At 39.4% G+C, this 22754-nt stretch overlaps 1 protein-coding gene across 2 annotated transcripts in view; it reads left to right on the top strand.

The window, feature by feature from the left end:
* Positions 1 to 22754, top strand: part of WDFY2 (WD repeat and FYVE domain containing 2) — a 173439-nt gene that overhangs the window by 115197 nt on the left and 35488 nt on the right. For both annotated transcript variants that reach the window (XM_053214907.1, XM_053214908.1), the window contains exons 4-5: positions 5317 to 5371; positions 15019 to 15169. In XM_053214907.1, the coding sequence (XP_053070882.1) occupies positions 5317 to 5371; positions 15019 to 15169 (206 nt within the window). The remainder of the gene's footprint in view (positions 1 to 5316; positions 5372 to 15018; positions 15170 to 22754) is intronic.

Genomic DNA, 22754 nt, shown 5'->3' with positions numbered 1-22754 from the left:
GGAGTACTAGACAGCCACCAGAAAGAATAAATTAGAACCAAGTGTTTTGCCTTGGAAAGATAGCTCTGATGTATTATAAACGAAAACAGCAAATTGTAAAGTAATGTCTATTGTGTGACCCTACGTTTGTGGAATAAAACAAACAAAAAGCCCTATATGTATATGTATTTACATGTGTTGACATAAAGGTAAAAGAGAAAGAAAGATGTAAAAGGAGATACCAGACTATTAACTCTGGTTTCCTTAAAGGGATGAGATAGAAGGTGGAGATAATTACTGACTTTTTACTTACACATAACAGAGTTGTTTGATCTGTTACAGTGAACATTAAAAACAATTAGGTATGGGGAGAAATCAGAAGCTTTCCCACTAAAATCAGGTTTAAGGCAAGGATGACCCCCTCGCCATTCTTTTTCAATGTTGTACTGGAAGTTCTAGCTGATGCAATAAGATAAGAAAAAGAAAATAAAAGATATACTGATTGGGAAGAAAAAAATAAAACTCTTTGTAGATGGTGTGATTGCCTATGTAGAAAAATCTAAGAAATGTTGACAAAAAAATTGACCAAAAAACCTCCTGGAACTAATAAACAATTATATTAAAGCTGCAGGATGCAAAGTTAGTATATGAAGGTCAGTTGTTCATTATATACTGGTAATGAACAATGAGGGTCTTGGAATGGAATTTGAAATTAAGAACAGTACCATTTACATTAGCACCCCCCAAAATGAAATACTTTGGTATACATCTAACAAAATATGTACAAGGTCTATATGAGGTGAACCACAAAACTCTGATGAGTAAAATTTTTAAAAAACTGAAATAAATGGAGGGAGATCCATGTTTGCAGATAGGAAGACTCAATATTGTCAAGATGTCAGTTCTTCCCAACTTGATCCATCCATTCAGTGCAGTGCCAACCAAAATCCCAACAAGTTATTTTATAGATATCGACAAACGGATTCTAAAGTTTATATGGAGAGGAAAAAGACCCAGAATAGCCAGCACGATATTGGAGAAGAACAAAGTTGGGGGATTGACACTGCCTATCTTTAAGACTTACTGTACAGCTTAGTAATCAAGATAGTCAGTGGGTGGAAGGGCAGACAAATAGGTCAGTGGAGCAGAATAAAGATCTCAGAGATAGACCCTCATAAATAAAGTCAACTGAGGAGCAAAGGCAATACAATGGAGAAAAAAAGTATAGTCTTTTCAACAGATCTTGCTGGAACAACTGGATATCCACGTGTGAAAAACAGATAGAGACACAGACCTTATACCCTTTACAAAAACTAACTCAGAATAGATCACAGGCCCTAAATGCAAAATGCAAAACCGTAAAACTCCTGAAAGGTAATATAGGAGAAAGTTCAGATGACTTTGCATTTGGTGATGACTTTATTTTTTTTTTTTTTAATTTTTAATGTTTATTTATTTTTGAGAGAGACAGACAGAATGTGAGCAGGCATGGGCAGAGAGAGATAGAGACAGAATCTGAAGCAGGCTCCAGCCTCTGAGCTGTCAGTACAGAGCCTGATGCGGGCCTCTAACCCACGAGCTGTGAGATCATGACCTGAGTTGAAGTCAGACGCTCAACTGACTGAGCCACCCAGGTACCCCTGGTGATGACTTTTCAGGTATTATGCCTTAGGTATGATCCATGAAAGCAAGAATTGATAAACTATGCTTCATTAAAATGAAACATTTCTTCGCTGCAAAACACACTGCCAAGGGAATAAAAAGACAAGCCACAGAATGGGAGAAAATATTTGCAGAAGATATATTTGATAAAAGGAGTTATCCAAAATATATGAAGAACTAAAACTCAACAATAAGAGATGAACAATGAGCCAAAGACCTTAACGGACACCTCACCAAAGAAGATCTACAGACAGCAAGGCATATGAAAGATGCTCCACTTCCTGTGTCATCAGAGAAAGGCAAATTAAAATTAGATACCACCACAGCTGTTGGAGCGGCCACAATCCAGAGCACTGATAGCACCAAATGATTCCAACGATGTGGAACAGCAGGAGCTCTCCTGCATCGCTAATGGAAATGCACAATGGTACAGCGTCTTGGGAAAACAGTTTGGTTGTTCTTCTAAAACTAAACACACTCTTACCATACAGTCCAGCAATCCTTACTATTTATCCAAAGGAATGGAAGACTTACGTCCACACAAAAACCTGCACACAGATGTATATAGCAGTTTTGTCGATGATTAACAAAATTTAGAGGCAACCAACATGTCCTTCTGTACATGAAAGGATAAATAAACTGTGGTACAGCCAGTCAATGGAAGATTATTCAGGGCTAGAAAGAAATGAGCTATCAGGCCATAAAAACACATGGAGGAAACTTAAGTGCATACTACTCAGTAAAAGAAACCAATTTGAAAAGGCTGCATGCATACTGTATGATTCAAACTGTATGACAGTCTGGAAAGGATGAATCTTTGGAGGCCGTGAAAAGATCAGTGGTGCCAGGGATTGGGTGGGAAGAGAAAGGATGAATAGGCAGAGCACAGGGGATTTTTAGGGCAGTGGAAATAACTCAGCATGACACTAAAATAGTGGACACATGTCAGTATACATTTATCAAAGATCACAGGATTTACAATACTAAGAGTGAACCTTACGGCAGGGTTCACTGTGGACTTTGGATGGTGATAATGATGTGTCAATATAGATTCATCAGTTATCATAAATGTACCACTCTGGTGTGGGATGTTAATGGGGGAGCTGGAGTATGGAATGTTATTTGGAGCTGAAATGTTATTTGGAGGGGAGCAGGGAGTATGTGAGAAATCTCCATACCTTCCTCTCAATTTTGCTGTGAATTTACAAATGCTTTAAAAAAAGTAAGTATCTGAGAAAAAAGTTAGAATGATAGATATGTGGTCAGTTGAATGTAAAGAGGGGAAAATAGAAGGATGAATAAAACATTTTTTTTTAATGTGTACATCGTTGATCTACTGAGCTTTGGTTGGGCAAACCTAAGAAAATAATCTAAGCCACAGCCATACTTGCATATTATATTGTTAGTGAGTGTTAATAGATAAAATCTTCTAAAAAGTCAACTTGACGGGGTGTCTGGGTGGCTGTCAGTTGAGCCTCCCAATTCTTAATTTTGGCCCAAATCATGATCCCAGAGTTGTAGGATGGAGCCCCATGTAGGGCTCCACGCTGAATGTGGAGCCTGTTTAAGATTCTCTCTCGGGGCTCCTGGGCGGCTCAGTCAGTTAGGCGTCCAACTTTGGCTCAGGTCATGATCTCACAGTTGGTGGGTTCGAGCCCCGTGTTAGGCTCTGTGCTGACAGCTCAGAGCCTGGAGCCTGGTTCAGATTCTGTGTCTCCCTCTGTCTCTGCCCCTCCTGCACTCACACTCTTTCTCTCTCTCTCAAAAATAAACATCAAAAAATAAAATAGGCTGTTTCTTTGATCAAAAAAAAAAAAAATGAAAGAAGGCTGACAAAATCTCGCAAATTTTCTCCACGATTGTGTGTTGCTATTTTCATAAGAAAAACAAATGAACAAAAAATTAAGTTTACTGGCAATTGTAAAAATTGTAAAAAAAAAAAAAAATTAAGTGAACTGGTAATTGTGTTGTGTATGCTGATTCTAATATGTTGATTCTAAATACAGATCTGCATCAAGTGGGTTTCATTTTATATCCTGCCTTGTTGTGAAAGGAATGGAGTTACCTTTGGCTCAAACCAGAGAACCATTTCAGTATAATCAAAGTAACACATGAGCTCTATGAACTTAGTAAACACTTGCCTAGATCATGATGGTCTTTAATAAATCTATTTAGTGTGTGTGTGAGGAAACTTGGGGCCCTCTAAAGCAGGAGGCTCAGGAGCAAGCTACTCTTGGTTGTGATGGAGGGCGGTTGAGAATTGCTGCGTAGACGTTACCCACCTTCCTTACCCCCACTGTTAGCTTCTCACGGGAGAACGACTTTACTACTTAGCCTCCTCTCTTCCATTGTGAGTCTGACTCTTCAGAAATGAGAAATGAGTAGAGTGCTACTTCTTGAAGGAATAACTGATAGGAATTAAAAAGTGACAAGTTGAATAATGTTTTTACTTAGAAAATCATGGTGAAGAAAATCCATTTTGTAGCTAAACTTCTTAAGGAGGGATAGGGTAGAAAAGTGAACACTCAAAGGAATTTTGATACGTCCTGTATTCTGTCATATCTGTCACCTCATGCTTACCTTTGTGGCGTCTATCACAAAGACAATAAAATAATATTTTCTTCTAAAAAGTTACACTGTATCAACTCAGTAAATACCCAGATAGCAATTAGGGAGTTTACACATCTGTCCGCCCACACACCTTTCTTTAAGTCATCAAGAGAAGATTCTGGAATCCTCCAAATGTTTTGAACAGATTCATTGTTCTGTTTCTAAGCTCAGACGAAGGCATCAATTTATTATTCTTTGCAGCTTTCCTTATGTTTGACAACTTACTCTTTAAGAGTATATGGGTATTTGCATTTGAAAGACTCAAAACCTGGCTGAGGCTTATAAACACTTGATTGGTTTCTACATATAGGTCATTGTATATGTAGATGCTTAGGTGAAGTGTGTACACATACACACACACACACACACACACACACACACACTCACCCACTTGTGTTTTAGGTGTCCTCACAAAGAGTGTATTCAGTGTGTTGTATAGAAACTATTTTTGAGTAAATTTGATCTCCAGATTAATCTCGTCAGATTGGGGAGATGCCTTTCACGTATCTGTTTGATGGATATTTATTGATTTCTTACTGCACCAAGACACTGTGCCATGTACCATAGGGATATGGGCACGAATCAGATGCAGCCTTGAGAAGCTTGTTGTGAGGAAAAATAAGTTACTGATATTAGAAACAGAATCTTTAAAATACCCGATGTGTCTCTCTAGTACAAGATTGGCATCTCTTTGCTCACTGGCCAGAGCCCTGCAGATCTTCAGCTGTGGCACTATTGAGAGAAAAGTACTTGGAATCAGGGTAATCTTCAAAATTGACTAGTGTCAAGACTCTGAACTTGATCCAGTTTTCTTCTCACACATAAGTAAAAAAAAAAAAGAAAAAAAATGAACTTCAGCATTAAAAGATAACAGTTATAACTACATTGGATCATAATTATGATTGCTACTTTTAAAGGCATACAAAAATGCTGAGTTGATTGGCAAAATACTAATGTTAGATGTAATTCTGTGCTTATGTTTCTTTATACCATCTAGTTTTATCGAAACATAATTATTCCCTTAAAGAATTTCTTTTTGCTTGATATTTTTCTTCTCTTTTGCAGGAATTTATTTTATCAGAAGATTATAACAAGATGACTCCTGTGAAAAACTATCAAGGTAGGAATGAGAGAGTGGTGTTTTTACCTAGACTTTGAAATGTTTCTTGATGGCTTCACTTTACAATATTTATGGGGAACAAAGCAAAGCAATCCTTTGAGGTGAATATTGTCCTAGTCTTTAGGTTCCTCAAAAAATTAAAAATAGATCTACCCTATGACCCAGCAATAGCACTGCTAGGAATTTACCCAAGGGATACAGGAGTACTGACGCATAGGGGCACTTGTACCCCAATGTTTATAGCAGCACTTGCAACAATAACCAAATTATAGAAAGACCCTAAATATCCATCAACTGATGAATGGATAAAGAAATTGTGGTTTATATACACAATGGAATTCTACGTGGCAAGAGAAAGAATGAAATACAGCCTTTTGTAGCAACGTGGATGGAACTGGAGAGTGTTATGCTAAGTGAAATAAGTCATACAGAGAAAGACAGATACCATATGTTTTCACTCTTATGTGGATCCTGAGAAACTTAACAGAAGACCATGGGGGAGGGTAAGGGGAAAAAAAAAGTTAGAGAGGGAGGGAGGCAAACCATAAGAGACTCTTTAAAACACTGAGAATAAACTGAGGGTTGATGGGGGGTGGGAGGGAGGGGAAAGTGGGTGATGGGCATTGAGGAGGGCACCTGTTGGGATGAGCACTGGGTGTTGTATGGAAACCAATCTGACAATAAATTTCATATTAAGAAAGAGGGAAAGAAGGAAAGGAAGGAAGGAAGGAAGGAAGGAAGGAAGGAAGGAAGGAAGGAAGAAGGAGGAAGGAGAAAGAAAAAGAAAGAAAGAAAGAGAGAGAGAGAGAGAGAGAAAGAAAGAAAGAAAGAAAGAAAGAAAGAAAGAAAGAAAGAAAGAAAGAAAGGCCTAATGAAATTGAATGACTTGAATGACTTGGCCTATGGTCCTATAGCTGGTAAAGTACAGAGCCAGAGCAGGTCATTGTGATTCCAGAACCCCCAGCCTTTATCCTTTGTCTCTACTACACCGCACTGCTGCAAAGCAGTGCAGCAGCATGGAGAGTGGGGCCAGTGTCAGGAGTGAGCTGTTTCACATGGGACTCATTTCTTTTTTGGCTAAATATTTTAAAAGGCTTAGAGGGTTCCTGTTGTCTAAGGGGAAGGAATTATGGTTTTATTGTGTCTTCAACATTGGCAGTATACCATAGGCTATGGCCAGAATATGGATCAGGAGCCATTTTCAGTAATGATTTATTTATCCAGACCAATAGTGTCATGGGATCAGAACATTAGAGGTGGATCTTTTAACACTTAGGGGTTATTTCATCCACACTTCCTGACCTCATTCATCCTGCATGATCATCCAGCCTCTCTTTTGATACCTCCAGAGACATACCTAGCAACCTGTCCTGATTTTATAAAATTCTAAGCGTTAAGTTCCTTATTTCTAGATTTTGAGCCAAAATTCATTTCCCTATGGATTTATTCTTTAATTTTTTTTCACATAGCACTTACCAAGTATTCACTGAATACCTAATGTGTTCCAGTAACTGAGGATTTTAATAGTGAATAAGACATGTATAGTACCTGCCTACAAGCGTACCCTGGTCCCCTCCTCTCCTCCTTTTATCCCTTCTCTTTTTTAGCCTAAACATTTTACATTCTCCTTTACATGGCCTGAATTTTTGTTCTTGAAAAAAGTTTTTTAGTTCTCTTGGTCACAGTTGTCTTGGGATATCATATTGTACCTTTGGGACCATTTAAAATGTGACACATTGTGGTGGGCAGCCTTTAAGATGGTTCCTAATGATCCTTGTCTCCTGGTATTCATGCCCTTGAGCATAGACTCCCCTTGAGCGTAGACTGGACCTGAAATATGGCAAATGATAGATATCACTTCTAATATTAGGTGACAAAGAGACTAGTCCTTCTTGCTTGCCTTCTCCTGCTCTTGCTGGTTCTCGTGGAAGCCAGTTGCCATCTTGTGAGCTACTTTGTGGAGAAGTCTATGTGGTAAGGAACTAAGGGAGGCCACATCAACAGCTGGTAAGGAACTGAAGCCTTCAGTTAGTTCAACAGCCTGTGAGGAACTGAACCCAGTAGACACTTATATGAGAGAGCTTGGAAGGAGGTCCTCCCTCTGTCAGTCTTTCAGATGAGACTATAGCCCCATCCCATACCTTGATGTTATCCTGTGAGACATGTTTTAGCAGAGGTAGTACCAAGCTAGGCTGCACCAAGATTTCTGATCCACAGAAACTCCGAGGTAAGAAACGTCTACTGTGTTAACCCACTAAGTTTTGGTGTAATTTGTTACACAATACATACAGACCAATACATACAGATAACCAATACATACATGTAATGTGATAACCACAAAATGGTATTTCCCTGCTGTCCCGGTCCTGTTCTACTATAATAAAGGGTGAATTTTCTGGTAGCCACTTAACACTGTGAGCTTTTGTGGAGCAGCTCAAATTCTTTAATGGTTCTCACTTCTGTTGTTACTAGGCTACATCACCTGTACTTGTGAAGCTATTGCTTTTTTGGGGAGGGGGGGAGGGAGTAGTTTTGTTTTGTTTTTAGCCTAAATGCTGGACTTCACATTCTGTTATTCATCATCTCATTTTATTTAGTCCATCATCTCAGCTTATCAAGATATTTTGAAATCCCAGTTGTCATTAAATCTTTTTTTAATGTAATGCTAGGCCCGTGAGAGAAACAAGAGGGAAAGTCCCACGTACCAGAAGCAAAGAAAAGAACGAAAACTCAAAGTGATAGTATACTGTACCTGACATGCAGCTGTCTTGGGGAGAAAAATAGAACTTCTAATAGCTTGAAGCTTTTGTATGAACATTCACTTAGGGGTGGAAGAGAAGGCCTAGGGCTTGAGTGAGATGGGAAATTGCAACTGATATTTACATATAAAATGATATACAGAGAGGGGGAAAAGGCTTCTGGATAAATGAAAATTGCAACCTAAAATTTTGGATTTAGAGTACAAATTTAAATCATACATATAGGGCTAGAGGCAGCCTTAAGAATTTAACATAAAAATTGGTCCTGAGCCAACAGTGTCCTTGTGATACCTGCTAGAAATAAATTCAAAAGCTCTCTTCAGCAAGACAAGTCACACAAAGATCCTGCAGCAAAAACAAGCCCTGCTTAAGATACGTTCATAATAATAAAAATAAAATAATAGTTAAATAACAGTTAAATAACAGTTATTAACAAATAAAAGTTAAAATCCACTATGAGTAAATATTAACAGATATCAAAAGGGAGGTGAACTATAATTTTTTCAGGCATAAAAAAACAGAGAGAACTCACAGACCTGCACTAAAAGAAGGAAGTCCTTCAAGAGGGAAGAAAATGATGCCAAAGGAAAATAGGGAATGAAGAACACACAAAAGAATGAAGAGCACCAAGCAGATCACTATGAGAGTTTTTCTTATTATTTACAGCTTGTCAAAAGATGACTTACTATTAAATAAAAATAATAACAAAGTAGCATGAGGATCATAACATGTGAAATTAAAATGTTTGACAACAGTAACACAAAAACCAAGTGGGGAGAAATGGAAGTATACTATTGTAAGATTCTTATACTACACATGAGGTGATATAGAATTACTTGAAGGAAGACTGTAAGTTAAAGATGTATACTGCTGACCCTAAAGCAACCATAAAATAACAAATCAGAAAGTTACGACTAATAAGGCGACCAAGGAGATAAAATGGAATCATAAAAATTATTCTCAGTTCTCATTCTCATTCCCCTCCTCCCCCCAAAAAAAGGAAGAAAAAGGAAGAAGAACATATGGGAAAATAGAAAACAAATAGCAAAATGATAGAGTTAAACCTAACAGTTCTCAATAGTCATATTAAACGTGTGTGGTCTAAGGCCAATTAAAAGGCAGAGGCTGTCAGATTGAGTGAAAAAAGGAGACCCTAAGTATATACCGCCTAGGAGAAATGCACTTTAAATATAAAGACCTAAAGAAGTTACAAATAAAAGGATAGCAAAATATATACCATGCAAAGACTAGTCAAAAGAAGGTTGGAGTGCCTATGTTAATGTTAGTTGAAGTAGACTTAAGAGAGAAGAATATTACGAGGGATAAAAGATTGTATTACTAGAGGTTATTTCAAAATGACTAAGGGGTTAGTCCATCAGGAGGACATAACAATCCTAAATGTTTATGCACTTAATAAACATAGATTTGAAATACATGAAGCAAAATCTGATGAAACTTCAAGAAGAGAAATAGACACATTCTCCGTTGTACTCACAAATTTGAATATTCCTCTCTTAATAATTGATTGAATAGATCAATAATTGACAGAATAAGTAGGCAGAAAATCAATAAGGTATAAAAGGTTTGAATAGTACACAGCCAAATTACTCTCATTGATATCTGTAGAACATTCCATTCACCTAGAAGAGAAGATACATTATTTTCAACTGCGTACAGAACATTTATCAAGGTAGACTACATTCTGGGCCATAAAATGAGTCTCAATAAATTTGGGAGAATTCAGGTCATGCAAGATGAGTTCTCTGATCAAAATGGTATTGAAGCAGGAGTCAATAACAGAAATATCTTTGGGAAATCCCCAAATATTAGGAAGCTAAATAACAATGGGTCATCTAAAATAATCCATGGATCAAAGAAGAAATCGGAATGGAAACAACATCAAAATTTATGGGATGCTGCTAAAGCAGTCCTTAAGGGGAAATTTATAGCACTAAACATCCATGTTAGAAGAGAAGAAAGGTCTCAAATCAGTGACCTTAGTTTCTACATCAAGAAACCAGAAAGAAAACAAATGGAAACATAAGCTATGCAGAAGATCATAGCAGAAGTTCATGAAATGGAAAACAGAAAATAGAGAAATATCAATAACACCAAAAGCTATTGTTTTTGCTTGTTTGTTGAGATGAATATAAGTGACAAACCTCTGCCAGACTTATCAGAAGAAAAAAAAAAAGAGAGAAGATGCAAGTTACCAATATCAGGAATAAGGGAAGTGAAACTATTAGAGATTGTAGGAATATTTAAGGCTAATAATGAACATTACGAACAACTTTATGCTAATAAATTTGACAACTTAAATGAACAAATCTTTGAAAGGTAAAAATGACAAAAGTTCCCTCAAGAAGAAATATAAAACCCTAATAGCCCTATATCTACTAAAAAATCTACTTTATAATTACAACCTTCCCACAGAGAAAACCCTAGGCTTTTTTTTTATCAAACATTTAAGACAGAAACAATACAAACTCTGCACAAACTTTCAGAAAAAGACTTTCCAACTGATTTTTGAAATCAGCATTACATGATACAAGACGTACAAGAAAGAATATACAGGCTGGTGTTCTCCATGAAAACAGATGCAAAAAATCTAAATAAAATTTTAGCAAATCAAATTCAACAGTATAGGATAGTACATCATGACCAAGTGAGGATTATTCCAGTTTATATCCAGAAGAAATAGAAGCAGGAATTCAAACATTTGCATACCATTGTGCATGACAGTATGATTTACAACAGCTAAAAAGTGGAAACAGACTAAATGGCCATGAATGGTGAATGGATAAACAAAATGTGGTATATCAGTAAGATGAACTATTATTTGGCCACAAAAAAGGATTGAAGTACTGATAAATGTACAACGTGGATGAACCTTGAAAACATGCTAAGTAAAAGAAACTAGATACAAAGGACCACACTTTTTGAACGCAATCATATGAAATGTCAAAAATAGAGGAATCCATCGAGACAGAAAGTAATTAGTGGTTGCCAGGGATAGGGGGTAGGGGAAAGGGGAGTTGGGGGTTTGGGTTTCTTTTGGGGGTGATGGACACATTCTATAAATAGAACATTTTTTCATGATGATTGTACAACATTGTGAATATACTGGAAACCACTGAATATTATATACTCTAAAATGGCTTAAATGATGAATTTTACCTCAACAAACATTAAAAGAAAAAAAAGCAGTGATACCAAAACCAAAGACAGTACAAGAAGGGAAAACTATAGACCAGTATCTCTCATGAACTTAGATGTTAAAATCCTTTTAAGAATTCTAGCAAATCCAACAATAGTTAGAAAGAATTACATACCCATGACCAAGGGGATATATTCTAGATATGCAAAGCTGGTTTAACATTTGAAAATTAGTGTAATCCATCACATCAAAAGTCTAAAGAAGTAAAATGATATGATCATATCCATTGGTGCAGACAAAGCATTTGATAAACCCTGGCACTTATTCACGATAAAAACTCTGAGCAAACTACGAGTAGAGGCAAACTTCCTCACCCCGATAAAGAAGCGTCTACAAAGACCTACAGCTAACAGTGTACTTAATCATGAGAAACAAGATGCTTTCTCCCTATGATCAAGATCAAGGCAAGGATGTGGTCTCTCAGCATTCCTATTCAAAAAGTATAACTGGACTTCAAGCCCGGGTTTCTGAAGCTTAGTAATATGTATGTACCTTTGAAGGATTTCTTTTTGAATGAAAGAATTCTGTCACCTTAGAAGGAATATGTGCTCTGAGTTTTGGGGTTTGTTTTGTGTTTGGTGTTTTCAGTAGACCTAGGCAGCCTGAAAGAGAGAGAGAGAGAATCGACTATGGCAGAGAGCTGATGGTGTTAGCCTTAGTTTCATCACTTGTTGGTTGCACAGATTTGAGCAAGTGACTTGACCTTTTTGAGCCTCTGTCTCTTCCTCTCACATAATGGCAGCCCAGAGGTTTTAAAGCCCCTTGTCTTCCGGGCTGCTGTCATCTCCTTGGACTTAGAAAGGGATGAGAAAAAGGGACACTCACTGGGGGCCACTTTCTCCCTGAAATAGACTTGTGAAACTTGGGCCATTAGAAAGTTCATTTTTATTCTATCATTGGTGGACCTTGATTTAGACATCTGATGACAAGATCTTCAGGAGTTTCTCCAAGAAGTCATATCTTTTAAGTTAGAGACAACATTTTGATCTCGAGGGTGGCTGATACTCTGACAGGCAGGTATTTAGTGTAGAGAAGTCATAGGGTTATTGCCTCTGTACCCCTGTCATGCCCTGTTAGATTCTCTATGTTTTAAGTATTGGATTTAAAAATACCAGGCATTTGGTGGAATGGCTGTCCTGTGGGTACTCTTTGTGGTAGCCATTGGTTTGGTGGCCATTCTGAAAGGGCCATCCTGCCAAGGCCAGGTTATGTCTGTAAAATGGGGAAACCACCCACCTTTGTAGGATCGTTTCAGAGACTAAATGAAAAAACATACAGTAAAGCCTTAGTTTGTGAGCGTAGTTCGTTCCGGAAACATGCTTGTAATCCAAAACACTTGTATATTCAAAGTGAATTTTCCCATAGGAAGTAATAGAAACTCAGATGATTTGTCCCACACCCAAAAATAATCATATAAAATGATTACAGTACTGTAACATAATACAAAATAATAAAGCAAATACAAAATATAAAGAAAAACAGACAAATTAACCCACACTTATCTTTGAAAACCTTTGTGGCTGGTGTGAGGGAGACGAGAGAGGAGGGTTATTGTGTAGGACGACTTTCACCATCACTAATGGAATCACTCCTGTCTATTGGCTCAATGGAATCTTCTTTTTGTGCAACTTTAACAAGGAACCTATCCAATGACACTTGATTTTGCCTCCTTTTGAGGATTTCACGGAAATGTGACATTGCATTGTCATTAAATAGATTCATCTCTCGTACTGCCTTATTTGGGTGGTGCTTTTCTACAAAATTTTGCACTGTTTTCCACATTTTACACATCTCCCTAATCTCATTTGAAGTGAGGGATTCCTCCACTTTTTTCTCCTTCTCTCCTGCAGATGAGATGCAGACATAAACTTCTTATAAAGTATTTCAGTCTCAACCACTCGCAGACCTTGTTCACACTTCTTGATGATTTCCTTCTTAACTTCTACCATAATCATCTTCTTACTGCTTTTGTTTTCAATCTTTTTCTGCATGGGGGCCATTGTATATGCTCACATGGATGTTGACTACAGTACAGTATTAATAAACTCTCGTCATATACTGTATTTAATGTAACTGGCAATAATGCAGCAGAGGGAAGGGTCTATATCTGCAGGCAGCCTGACCTAGAATGAAGCAAAGCATTCCTAAGGTTACTCTTACATGGAAAAGCAAAGGACTATCCACAGGTGCTTTGAAGTACAAAAAAAAAGTACCAGTTGTGGGCACCTTCCAGAATTCTAAAAAATCACTGATTTCTGCCAAACAATGGGGCCTGAGACTGAGCATCCATGCATGGGAGATGACCACCCACAATCTCTAAGCGAGAGAGACAGAGAGAGAGAGAGAGAGAGAGAGAGAGAGAAGAACCACTAAGAACCATTGGCTCAGTTGTGATCACGAGATGTTTAGCATCACATACTACTCGTATTGCAAGGCATCGCTTGTTTATCAAGTTAAAATTTATTAGAAACGTTTGCTTGTCTTGCAGAACACTTGCAGCACAAGTTACTCGCAATCCAAGGTTTTACTGTATTTAAGTGTTTGGCATTTGTTAGTAACTCAGAAATTGGCAGGTCGTGCTGTTCTTGCCAATAGAGCTGCATTGATCCATCCATACTAACTTTATTTTCATGATCGAAATGGAAAACTGATGTTTTCTCCATCACGTCATCACTTTCGTGATGGGTCTGCACTTTCCCACCAGACTGCCGGCTCCTGGGCACAGAGCCTAGGACGGTCCGGGTTCCCGGATACCAATCTTTGGTTATTCCAGTCAGTTCTGTTCAGTGGCCATGGACCCCCTCTACCTCACCCTCTGGAATTGTATAAGAAGAAAGCAAATTTTTATTGATTTTATTCAATAATTGAGAAGCCATGAGACCTTGGCCAAACTACTCGACTTCGTTGTGCCTCAGTTTACCCACATGTAAAATAGGGAGATGGAGTAGATGACATGAACAGTTGCTTCTAACTGTGATGCAGTCATTCTGTGGCGGTGTTGCCTCTGTATAATGAGCAATCCTGGGAGATTTGCCCTCATTATCACATGTATGTGTACTTTGACATCAGGGATATTTCATTCTCTTTTACATGGCACTTGGGAATAATTCTGTCCTCCTTTCCAGCATTTGATTTCTTATAGAAAATTCATCTAGAACTTTGTTGTGGGTTTAAGAAGCCATACTTCATCAAAAGGAGAACAGTAATGTTCTTTACTTTTTTTAAGCTTACATAAACTCACCCTGGTGACTTTATCATAAGAACATCATTGCTAACACGTTCTATTGTTTTGTGGTCACATTGTGCCACTTTCTGGCATTCTCCAGCTAAGCAGCCCTAACTTAATGTCTGAGACAGATGGCCCAGACCCTTTGGTAATGGGGGTCTGGGTGGTAGGAAACTTTTGGTTGGTGTAGGTAGGAAAGAAAGAGAGCAATGGGAGGAAATGGATAGTTTGTACAAGACCGTCTAACAACTCAAGCATGCCCCTCCACAGTGGTGGGCCTGCGCTCCTGGTGAGAACCACCGTTCTGGTGTGTGTGCATTGGCTGTCACACTCTCCAGCCTACTCTGGGATGGGGAGAAGACAATGATGGATCTCTGTGCACCATGCTTCCTCAGTCTCCTTTATGATGCTTCATGGGTTATTTTCGTATCTCTTGGTTTTTCAGCGCATCAGAGCAGAGTGACGATGATCCTGTTCGTCCTGGAGCTGGAGTGGGTGCTGAGCACTGGGCAGGACAAGCAATTTGCCTGGCACTGCTCCGAGAGTGGGCAGCGCCTAGGAGGGTATCGAACCAGTGCCGTGGCCTCGGGCCTGCAGTATCCTTTGCTGGACAAAAATCCCTTGGTGGGACCTTAGCTGTTGATTCCTTTCTTTCATGAAAAGCTTGGGTATGTGCAACTTGAAAGTTTTGCATTTGCTGCGTTGCCCTGCGGATTAAGATTCTCACTGACTTAACCAATATGCAAATCATCAAGGGTCCTCACGGAGGTGGATTAAAATGAGGTGATCTCCCCGCAAATAACAGGTCCTGCGGAGCAGGGTTGTGGAGTGACTATGACGCAGGTCTGACATCCAGACAGGACACGGCCCGGATTTAGGAGCCTCAGCTGTCAGAAAGGATTCTGGAACATGGAGATAAAACCATCACTGAAATACAGCCTTTTCCTTCTCTGCATACAGAAGTAATTTACACATAGATATTAAGGTTGTAAAGAACCACAGGATTCCTATTTATTGTTTTTAGATGTTCATGGGGGAGCTACCATGCCAGGACCAGAGTGGGTTAGCTGGCATCTACACGGTAATGGTACAGACTTTATTCCAGGTACAAGACCCTTCCAGGGTATGTAGAGTGATACTAATTCTTATCTCCTGAGTCTCCAGGGCCCATGTGCTCAGTGTGAGTACCTGTAAATGCCAGGAAATCCCCATGTCTGGCTCACTGGGCTCCAGCAAGCACGGGCTTGATGAGTCTGAAGCCTGTGTGGGTGATGCTACCATGGAAGGAGTAAAGGGCCCCCGGCTTCTTAGTTTAAAAAGCAAAGCATCACTCTCCACCCTGTGACGAGTGAGGAGATAGATGGAAACAGATCACTTGTAGCAAAAGCAGGAAGAAATAGTAAGACTTGCTCTCAGATGTTCATGTCGTATTTATAAAATGCCTGGTCCGTGATTCTCAACATCTCACAGAGTAGTTTGCTGTCTCCTCGCAGACGTGCCTCAGTAGCCGTATTTGCGTGTGTGCATGCGTGTGTGTGTGTGTGTGTGTGTGTGTGTGTGTGTGTGTGTATGTGTCGGCTAATGTCACTCTTGTTTTTCTCTCTGATTTTCCTCACTGGAAGAGCAAGATGAAGAAACTAAGAATGGCCATGGAGGAAGGTTGTAAATATGACAGGTCACCAAGCAGGCCAGAAACAAGGGTGATGAGGAACAGAAGGCAGGATCAACTCATCTTCGAGAGGGTGGTCCCACCTGTTAAGGAAAGAAAGTCTGAAGTTTGCTTTCTAAAGGCCAGTTGAGACGAGCATAATGCTTGAATTGAAATACGTGCACTCTTATGTCAGTAGATCTCTTACAGTGTTCGAATTGGAAAGGTCCTTAGAGGTTATCCTGGCCAACTCCTGGTTTTACGGGTGAAGCCCAGAAAGGGTCACATGCCTTATCTGCAGACACCTGGCTAGTATGTCAGAAAATCACCAGAATGTGAGGCTTCTGCCTTAGGCTGCTGTTTTGTTTTGTTTCTTCCCATCATACATTTGAGAACAGAATGAATAGCATCAGTGTAATTTGTTCTTAATATGCTGACTTCGGGACACCTGGGTGGCTCAGTCGGTTAAGCGTCCGACTTCAGCTCAGGTCATGATCTCATGGTTCATGGGTTCGAGCCCCACATTGGGCTCTGTGCTGACAGCTCAGAGCCTGGAGCCTGCTTTGGATTCTGTGTCTCCCTCTCTTTCTGCCTCTCCCCCACTTGTTCTCTCTCTCTCTCTCTCTCTCTCTCTCTCTCTCTCTCTCTGACTCGCAAAAATAAAATAAACATTAAAAAGAAATCTCTTAAAAAAAAAAAATGCTGGCTTCTGTCTCACTAGCCCAGCCTAGAGATACATCTTCTATATCACTTAACCAAGCCAAAAAATATAGAAAAAGTACAGATCTTGCCCTTAGGAAGTTGATTTTTTAAACTATTTGGAATTGAAAAACAAGACACAAATGCCCAGAATTAAAAGTCTCCTGACTGTGGCAGTCTTGGACTCTTCTCTTCAGGCATCTCCAGAAGCCATCCTCATTTTTCAGCTGTTTCCTTTAGCCACACCATGTGGCTTACTAAGCAAAAAACAAAACAAAACAAAACGAAAACACATATGATTTGATATCAGAAGACTTTGTATGTGTGTAAAAGCCTCTGGGTTCATTTCCTGAGGTAAATGACCATATTGTTCAATCTTGCAGGTAGAGGGGAAATGCAGTACTACAGACAGACAGGTTCTTCCAGAAGATTCCCTCACCTCCACAGCTCTGCCTCGCTAGCTCCAATTCTGGAGCCACGGTGCCCGCCCTTGTTCCTGGGAACACATACATCCCTGAGATTTTTCCAGCTGCTCACTGATGGCATAACAGCACTGCTTTTGCCAAAGGGTCTCCTATAGGAAACTTGTGACTTTCCCAAGGCCAGAGGGTTTTTTCTAGGAGCTGCCTTGTGTACAGATTGTTAACAGTGTTAACATGCTCATACAGTGTTGGAGTTCACATTAAAATCCAGTTTTTAAACACATTTTTTTCATGGGAACCCTCCACCCCACCTCTTCCCTCTTCTTTCTTCCACCTTCCATACTTACAGTTTCTGAAGGGAAGGAAGGAGATCTGCCGAAACACCATAGAATGTTCGGAATAGTATGAGTACCCTGATTTCTCTGCCTAGTGGACCCCGGTGGCATATATAAGAAACTTCCCCAAAGTAACCTGTCTCCTAATTTTCACCTCAAAAAGTCACTTATCCAAGTCAGCAAGTGATAGAAGTCAGGTTGAATTCAGCCTTTTCTCTCTTCTTTCAGGCCTCATAGGGGAGATGTAATCGTGCAGTGAAAATAACCAAAATTCAAATTGAGAAATAAAGGAAGACAAAGAGACTGATGGCTCAAAAACTGAATGATCAGTTTCTGAATAACCTCAAATCTTTGGTTTCTTTGGCTAGAGATCTGAAGCTTCAAATATTAAGTGAGGTATAATACTAACAAGAACCAAAAGGAAGAGAGGAGAGGGGAAAGGAGAAAATATCTTACAGTTGCAGTCCCCGAGAGTTTGATAGTGCTTCTATATAACGTTACTTTGCTCACTCTCAAAACAATAATTAGACGTAAAAACAAAAAGACTTGAATTCTCAATTTTCACAGTGTAGAAACCAAGGCTCAGAAAGGTTAAGGACTTTCTCTAGGGGTGCCTGGGTGGCTCAGTTGGTTAAGCGTCTGACTTCAACTTCGGCTCAGGTCATGATCTCATGGTTTGTGAGTTCGAGCCCCACGTCAGTCTCTGCACTGACGGTGTATGGAGATTGGTTCAGATCCTCACTCTCTCTAGCTCTCTGCCCCTCCCCCAGCTTGTGTTCTCTCTTCCTCTCAAAAATAAATAAACATTTTCTAAAAATTAAAAGAAAAAAAAAAAAAAGGAAGAAAGGCTAAGGGATATTCTCCAGGTCACGTAACTGTTACCTGGAAGAACCAGGAGTAGAACTTGGGTGTTAGAACTCGGCTAGCCGTCTGCACTACTAAATAACGGTGGAATGGAGGTATTTCCCAAAGGTCACATGGCAGGTTGATGTTAGGAAATAGAACCGTTTGCCTTCCACCCTTCCCTTGCTGGTATTTAAATTTGTGAATACTTTATCTGGCCTTGCCTTTCAGTCTTGTCATTTGACCATGTTTGATCACATTTATCACACTGCCACAGAAATAATTCAGGTACTTTTCATTTTAAGATTCTATGCATGTTGGAGATATTTCCAAGATGTCTCCCTGTACAGTACAAGGTCTTTTCACCAAGTAGTCTCTTAGATTTGTTCAGGGCAAGAGTGCTGGAAAGCTGTTAAGATTATCTTGATTTTTGTATATCCTCATATCATACGTAATGCCAATCACTCTGGCTTTCAGGTTGTACTATAATTTATTTCGACCCTCTTTCAAATGGCTTTTGTTGAATTTCTTTACAAAGCATCCTATTATTTACCTGCCATCATAAAGATTGTTTTTTCATCTGTGTTCTTATAGTTAAGGTAAATGTAAGGTGATCTTATTCCGTATATATCTTAGTATTGTTTTACGTGTATCTGACCGCTTGTTTGGAGAGCATAACATTTCTCTGTTGTTCTTGAGCCTGAGGGAATTTGTGATGCCTTGTTCTTCACTTTTAAAACAAGTGTTTTATTATGAAAATTTTCAAAACGTGTACCAACTGGGAGGAGAGAATATCATGGAAACTCACGTATTCATCAGACCCGGTGTTGATTCTTCTATCATTTTGGCTTTCTCTCCCTTTTTGCTGGAGTGTTTTGAAACAAATTGCAGACCGTATGTCATTTCATCCTTAGGTACTTCATTGTACCCTGCTTTAAAAATGTGGAATTTTTCCGTAATCACAATGCTGTTACTACTCCTAAAAATTTATAACTACTACTTGACATTGTAGAATAATCCATTTTCACATTTCACTTACTGTTTCATAAATGGCTTTTTGCAGCGGATTAGTTTAAAATCGGGTCCAGACAAAGTTCACATGTTGGCTGTGGTTTTCATATTCTAAATCTCTCAATCTAGGGCAGTGATCTCCTCCCTTCACTTTTTTTTTTTTTTTTTTTTTTTTTTTTTTTGATGCCACTGTGACTTGTTGGAGTACGGAGCCTGTGTTCCTGTAGACAGCCCCGCATTCTAAAGTGGCCTCTGGTGTCTCGTGATGTCATTTCCCTTGTTCTCCTACCTGTGCGTCTCCCATATTTTTCTGTAAACTGAGACCCGCCTCTAAAATCTTGACTCAGTTCAGATTCAGCTCCTGCTAAGAACACTTGGTCCTTGTGCTGTCTGGTTCGTGTTGCTTCACAGCAGGAAGCCCATAGCACAGGGTTGTCACCCTTCCAGTGATGCTGAGTTGATCAGTGATTCAGGTGGTGACCGCCAGGTCCCTGCGGCGCGCACCAGCCTTTCATTCAGTGGTTTTAGTTGCTGATCTTCGCCTGGACCAGACCTTTCATTAGGGCTGCAAAGTGGCGATTTTTGTAATCCTATAATTTTTTCCACGTGTATTTGTTGGAATTCTTCTATAAAGTGCATCTGAGTGGCTCAGTCGGTCAAGTGTCTGACTTTTTTAAAAAAATTAATTTATTTATTTTGAGAGAGAGTGAGAGCAGGGGAGGGGCATATATAGAGGAAAAGACAGAATCTCAAGCAGGCTCTGCACCGTTAGTGCAGAGCCCGATGCAGGGCTCGAACTCACGAACCGAACCGTGAGATCGTGACCTCAGCCGAAATCGATAGTTGGATGCTTAACCAACTGAGCCACCCAGGCGCCCCAAGCGCCTGACTCGTGATTTTGGCTCAGGTCGTGGTATCCCGGTTCATGAGATCGAGCCCCGCATCTGCTTGGTATTCTCTCTCTTCTCTCTGTCTGCCCCTCCCTCCCACGTATGCTTGAGTTCTCCCCCCCTCCCCCCAAATAAGTGTATATACATTAAAAAAGATAAGTAAAATAGAACTTTGCCTCATTAGCTAGGGCTAGTTGCTTACCCTGAGATACAATTAATATGGAAAAAGCAACAAATGCGGAATTGTTTCTCTTTAATTGCTCATTTTCAGAGGAGAGAGTCAGTGCCCAGGTTACCTCCAATAGGTGTCTTTTTTTTTCTTTTTGAGCATTATTAAAACTCTTAAGGTTTCTAAAAATAATATATTCAGTCAATTTCAATAACTTGCCTTCTTCGATGCCAATGTTAATCTGTCTTTGGCCAGCAAGAGCCCCATCATATTGGCTCCAGCGTCTTTTGATACAGCTCCACTTGCCTTTGGTGGCTTCCTTTTTTGGCACAGCATGTCTTAAGCTCTTCTTGTACCTTCTTGTCCCAATCCTGAATCAGCCATTTCTTTTAGTGAGGAATAGGACTCAGAGATAACTAGGAAATATAGGTGTGTGTGTTCTTGAAAAGAAAGTGAATCATCAGTTCATATAACGGTTCTAATCCAAATGTAGCATTATAAGGTTTTACCTCACTTTTGTACTTGATTCTTTTATCTTGGACTGAACATTTTCGTTCCTAAAACATGAACTTGTTTTTGCTTTATCCAATGGTATATTTTTAAGCTGTTTCAAAATACTAATTATAGAAGTATTATAGTTACAAGACAACTGAGTGAGATTTTAGACTTCTTGGCAGTTCTCTTTGTCTTTGGAGTACATTCCCCCCAAGGATGTACAGTTGAAACGCTGTGTTCTAAAGTCACTTGAAATAATTCCGTTAACTGTGGTTATGTCACCAACTTGATAGTTAGGTTCCCTCATTTATGCTTTGTCATCAATATGGGGGATTTTTTCTTTTAATCTTATGCATATTTTTAATATGTGAAATAATGACTTGATTCCAGAATGCAAACTATGATGAGAGAAGACTCACCACCAGCCCTGTCTCCTCACCTTGTTCCTCCCTCCTCCATAGGCAGCCATGTGTGTCAGATCTTGATTTGTCCTTCCAGAGCTTCCTTTTGTGAAATGAGCACGCGCACGCACACACACACACACACCCGACACACTCATATAGTTCTATTTCTCTCCCTTTCTTACACAAAGATTGTGTAGCTTATAAACTCTTACATACCGTGGCTTTTCTTCCCCCACTTAATAATGTATCCCAGAAATTCCTCCATGTCTGTTTGCTTATGGTATGGAGATCTTTTTTTCCCCTAGCTGGATAGGACTCTATCGCTTGCTTATATCATAGTTAGTTCAGTAAATCCCCTTTTGATGGAATTTTTTGTTGTTTTCAAACTTTAGCTGTTAAAATAACGTGGAGTGAATAACCTCAGGCATGCATTTTGTACTTTGGCCCGAGTGTATCTCTGGGATAGATCTCTAGAAGGAGGGTTGAGTGGTTTTATCAACCCAGGAAGCTCACTAGACACTCAGCGCCTTAGGTTTTTACTAGAGACTGGTCACGTAGGCAGCCTCTTTCTGACATGTACCAAAATTACAGACTGAAAAGGAAAGCAGGTATTTGGCAAAAACCGTATCATCACGGTTCAGGCACAGTGAACCACTCTTGTCTGTTAATGGTGGGACCCCCCTGAAAACCAGTTGCCAGATACCTTGCCAGCCTTGTGAGCAGCCTTTCAGAGGCTGACAGTCAGGCCTCTCTTGCACAGCCCCGTTTTCATTTTCATGTCTTCTGGAACTATGTGTTCATATATTTTGCCCGCTTTCCTATTAGGTTTGTGGTTTGTTCTTTTTATGTTAGCGATTTGGGCCTTTTGTGACATAAGTTGCAAATATCTTTTCCAGCTTGTCTTTTGGCTTTGCTGATGGTGTTTGTTTTGTTGTTTGTGTTTTTGAGTAGTAGCTTTTCCCACTCCAAGGTTAGAAAGGAGCTCTCTCATCTCGAACTTACATTTTTCATTGTTTACGTTTAGATCCTTCATCCATTTGTAGTTTATCCTCATATGGAATGTGAACCACGGATCCTGTTTTGTTTTCCAAATGACTATCCAGTTGATGTCAACGCTTTTGTTTTTTTTAACCCATCTTTTCCTTATTCCTTGAAGAGCCACCCTTATCAGACATGTACTACATTTCTGTATACTTTGGGGTCTATTTGTAGACTTGCCATTTTGTTCCATGGGTCCGTTTGTCTATTTATGCACCAATACCACA

This window comes from Acinonyx jubatus, chromosome A1 (genome assembly GCF_027475565.1).
Source record: "Acinonyx jubatus isolate Ajub_Pintada_27869175 chromosome A1, VMU_Ajub_asm_v1.0, whole genome shotgun sequence".
Classification (NCBI taxonomy): Eukaryota; Metazoa; Chordata; class Mammalia; order Carnivora; family Felidae; genus Acinonyx; species Acinonyx jubatus.
The sequence above is the reverse complement of the archived record's forward strand: the minus strand, read 5'-3'. Positions and strand labels throughout refer to the sequence as shown.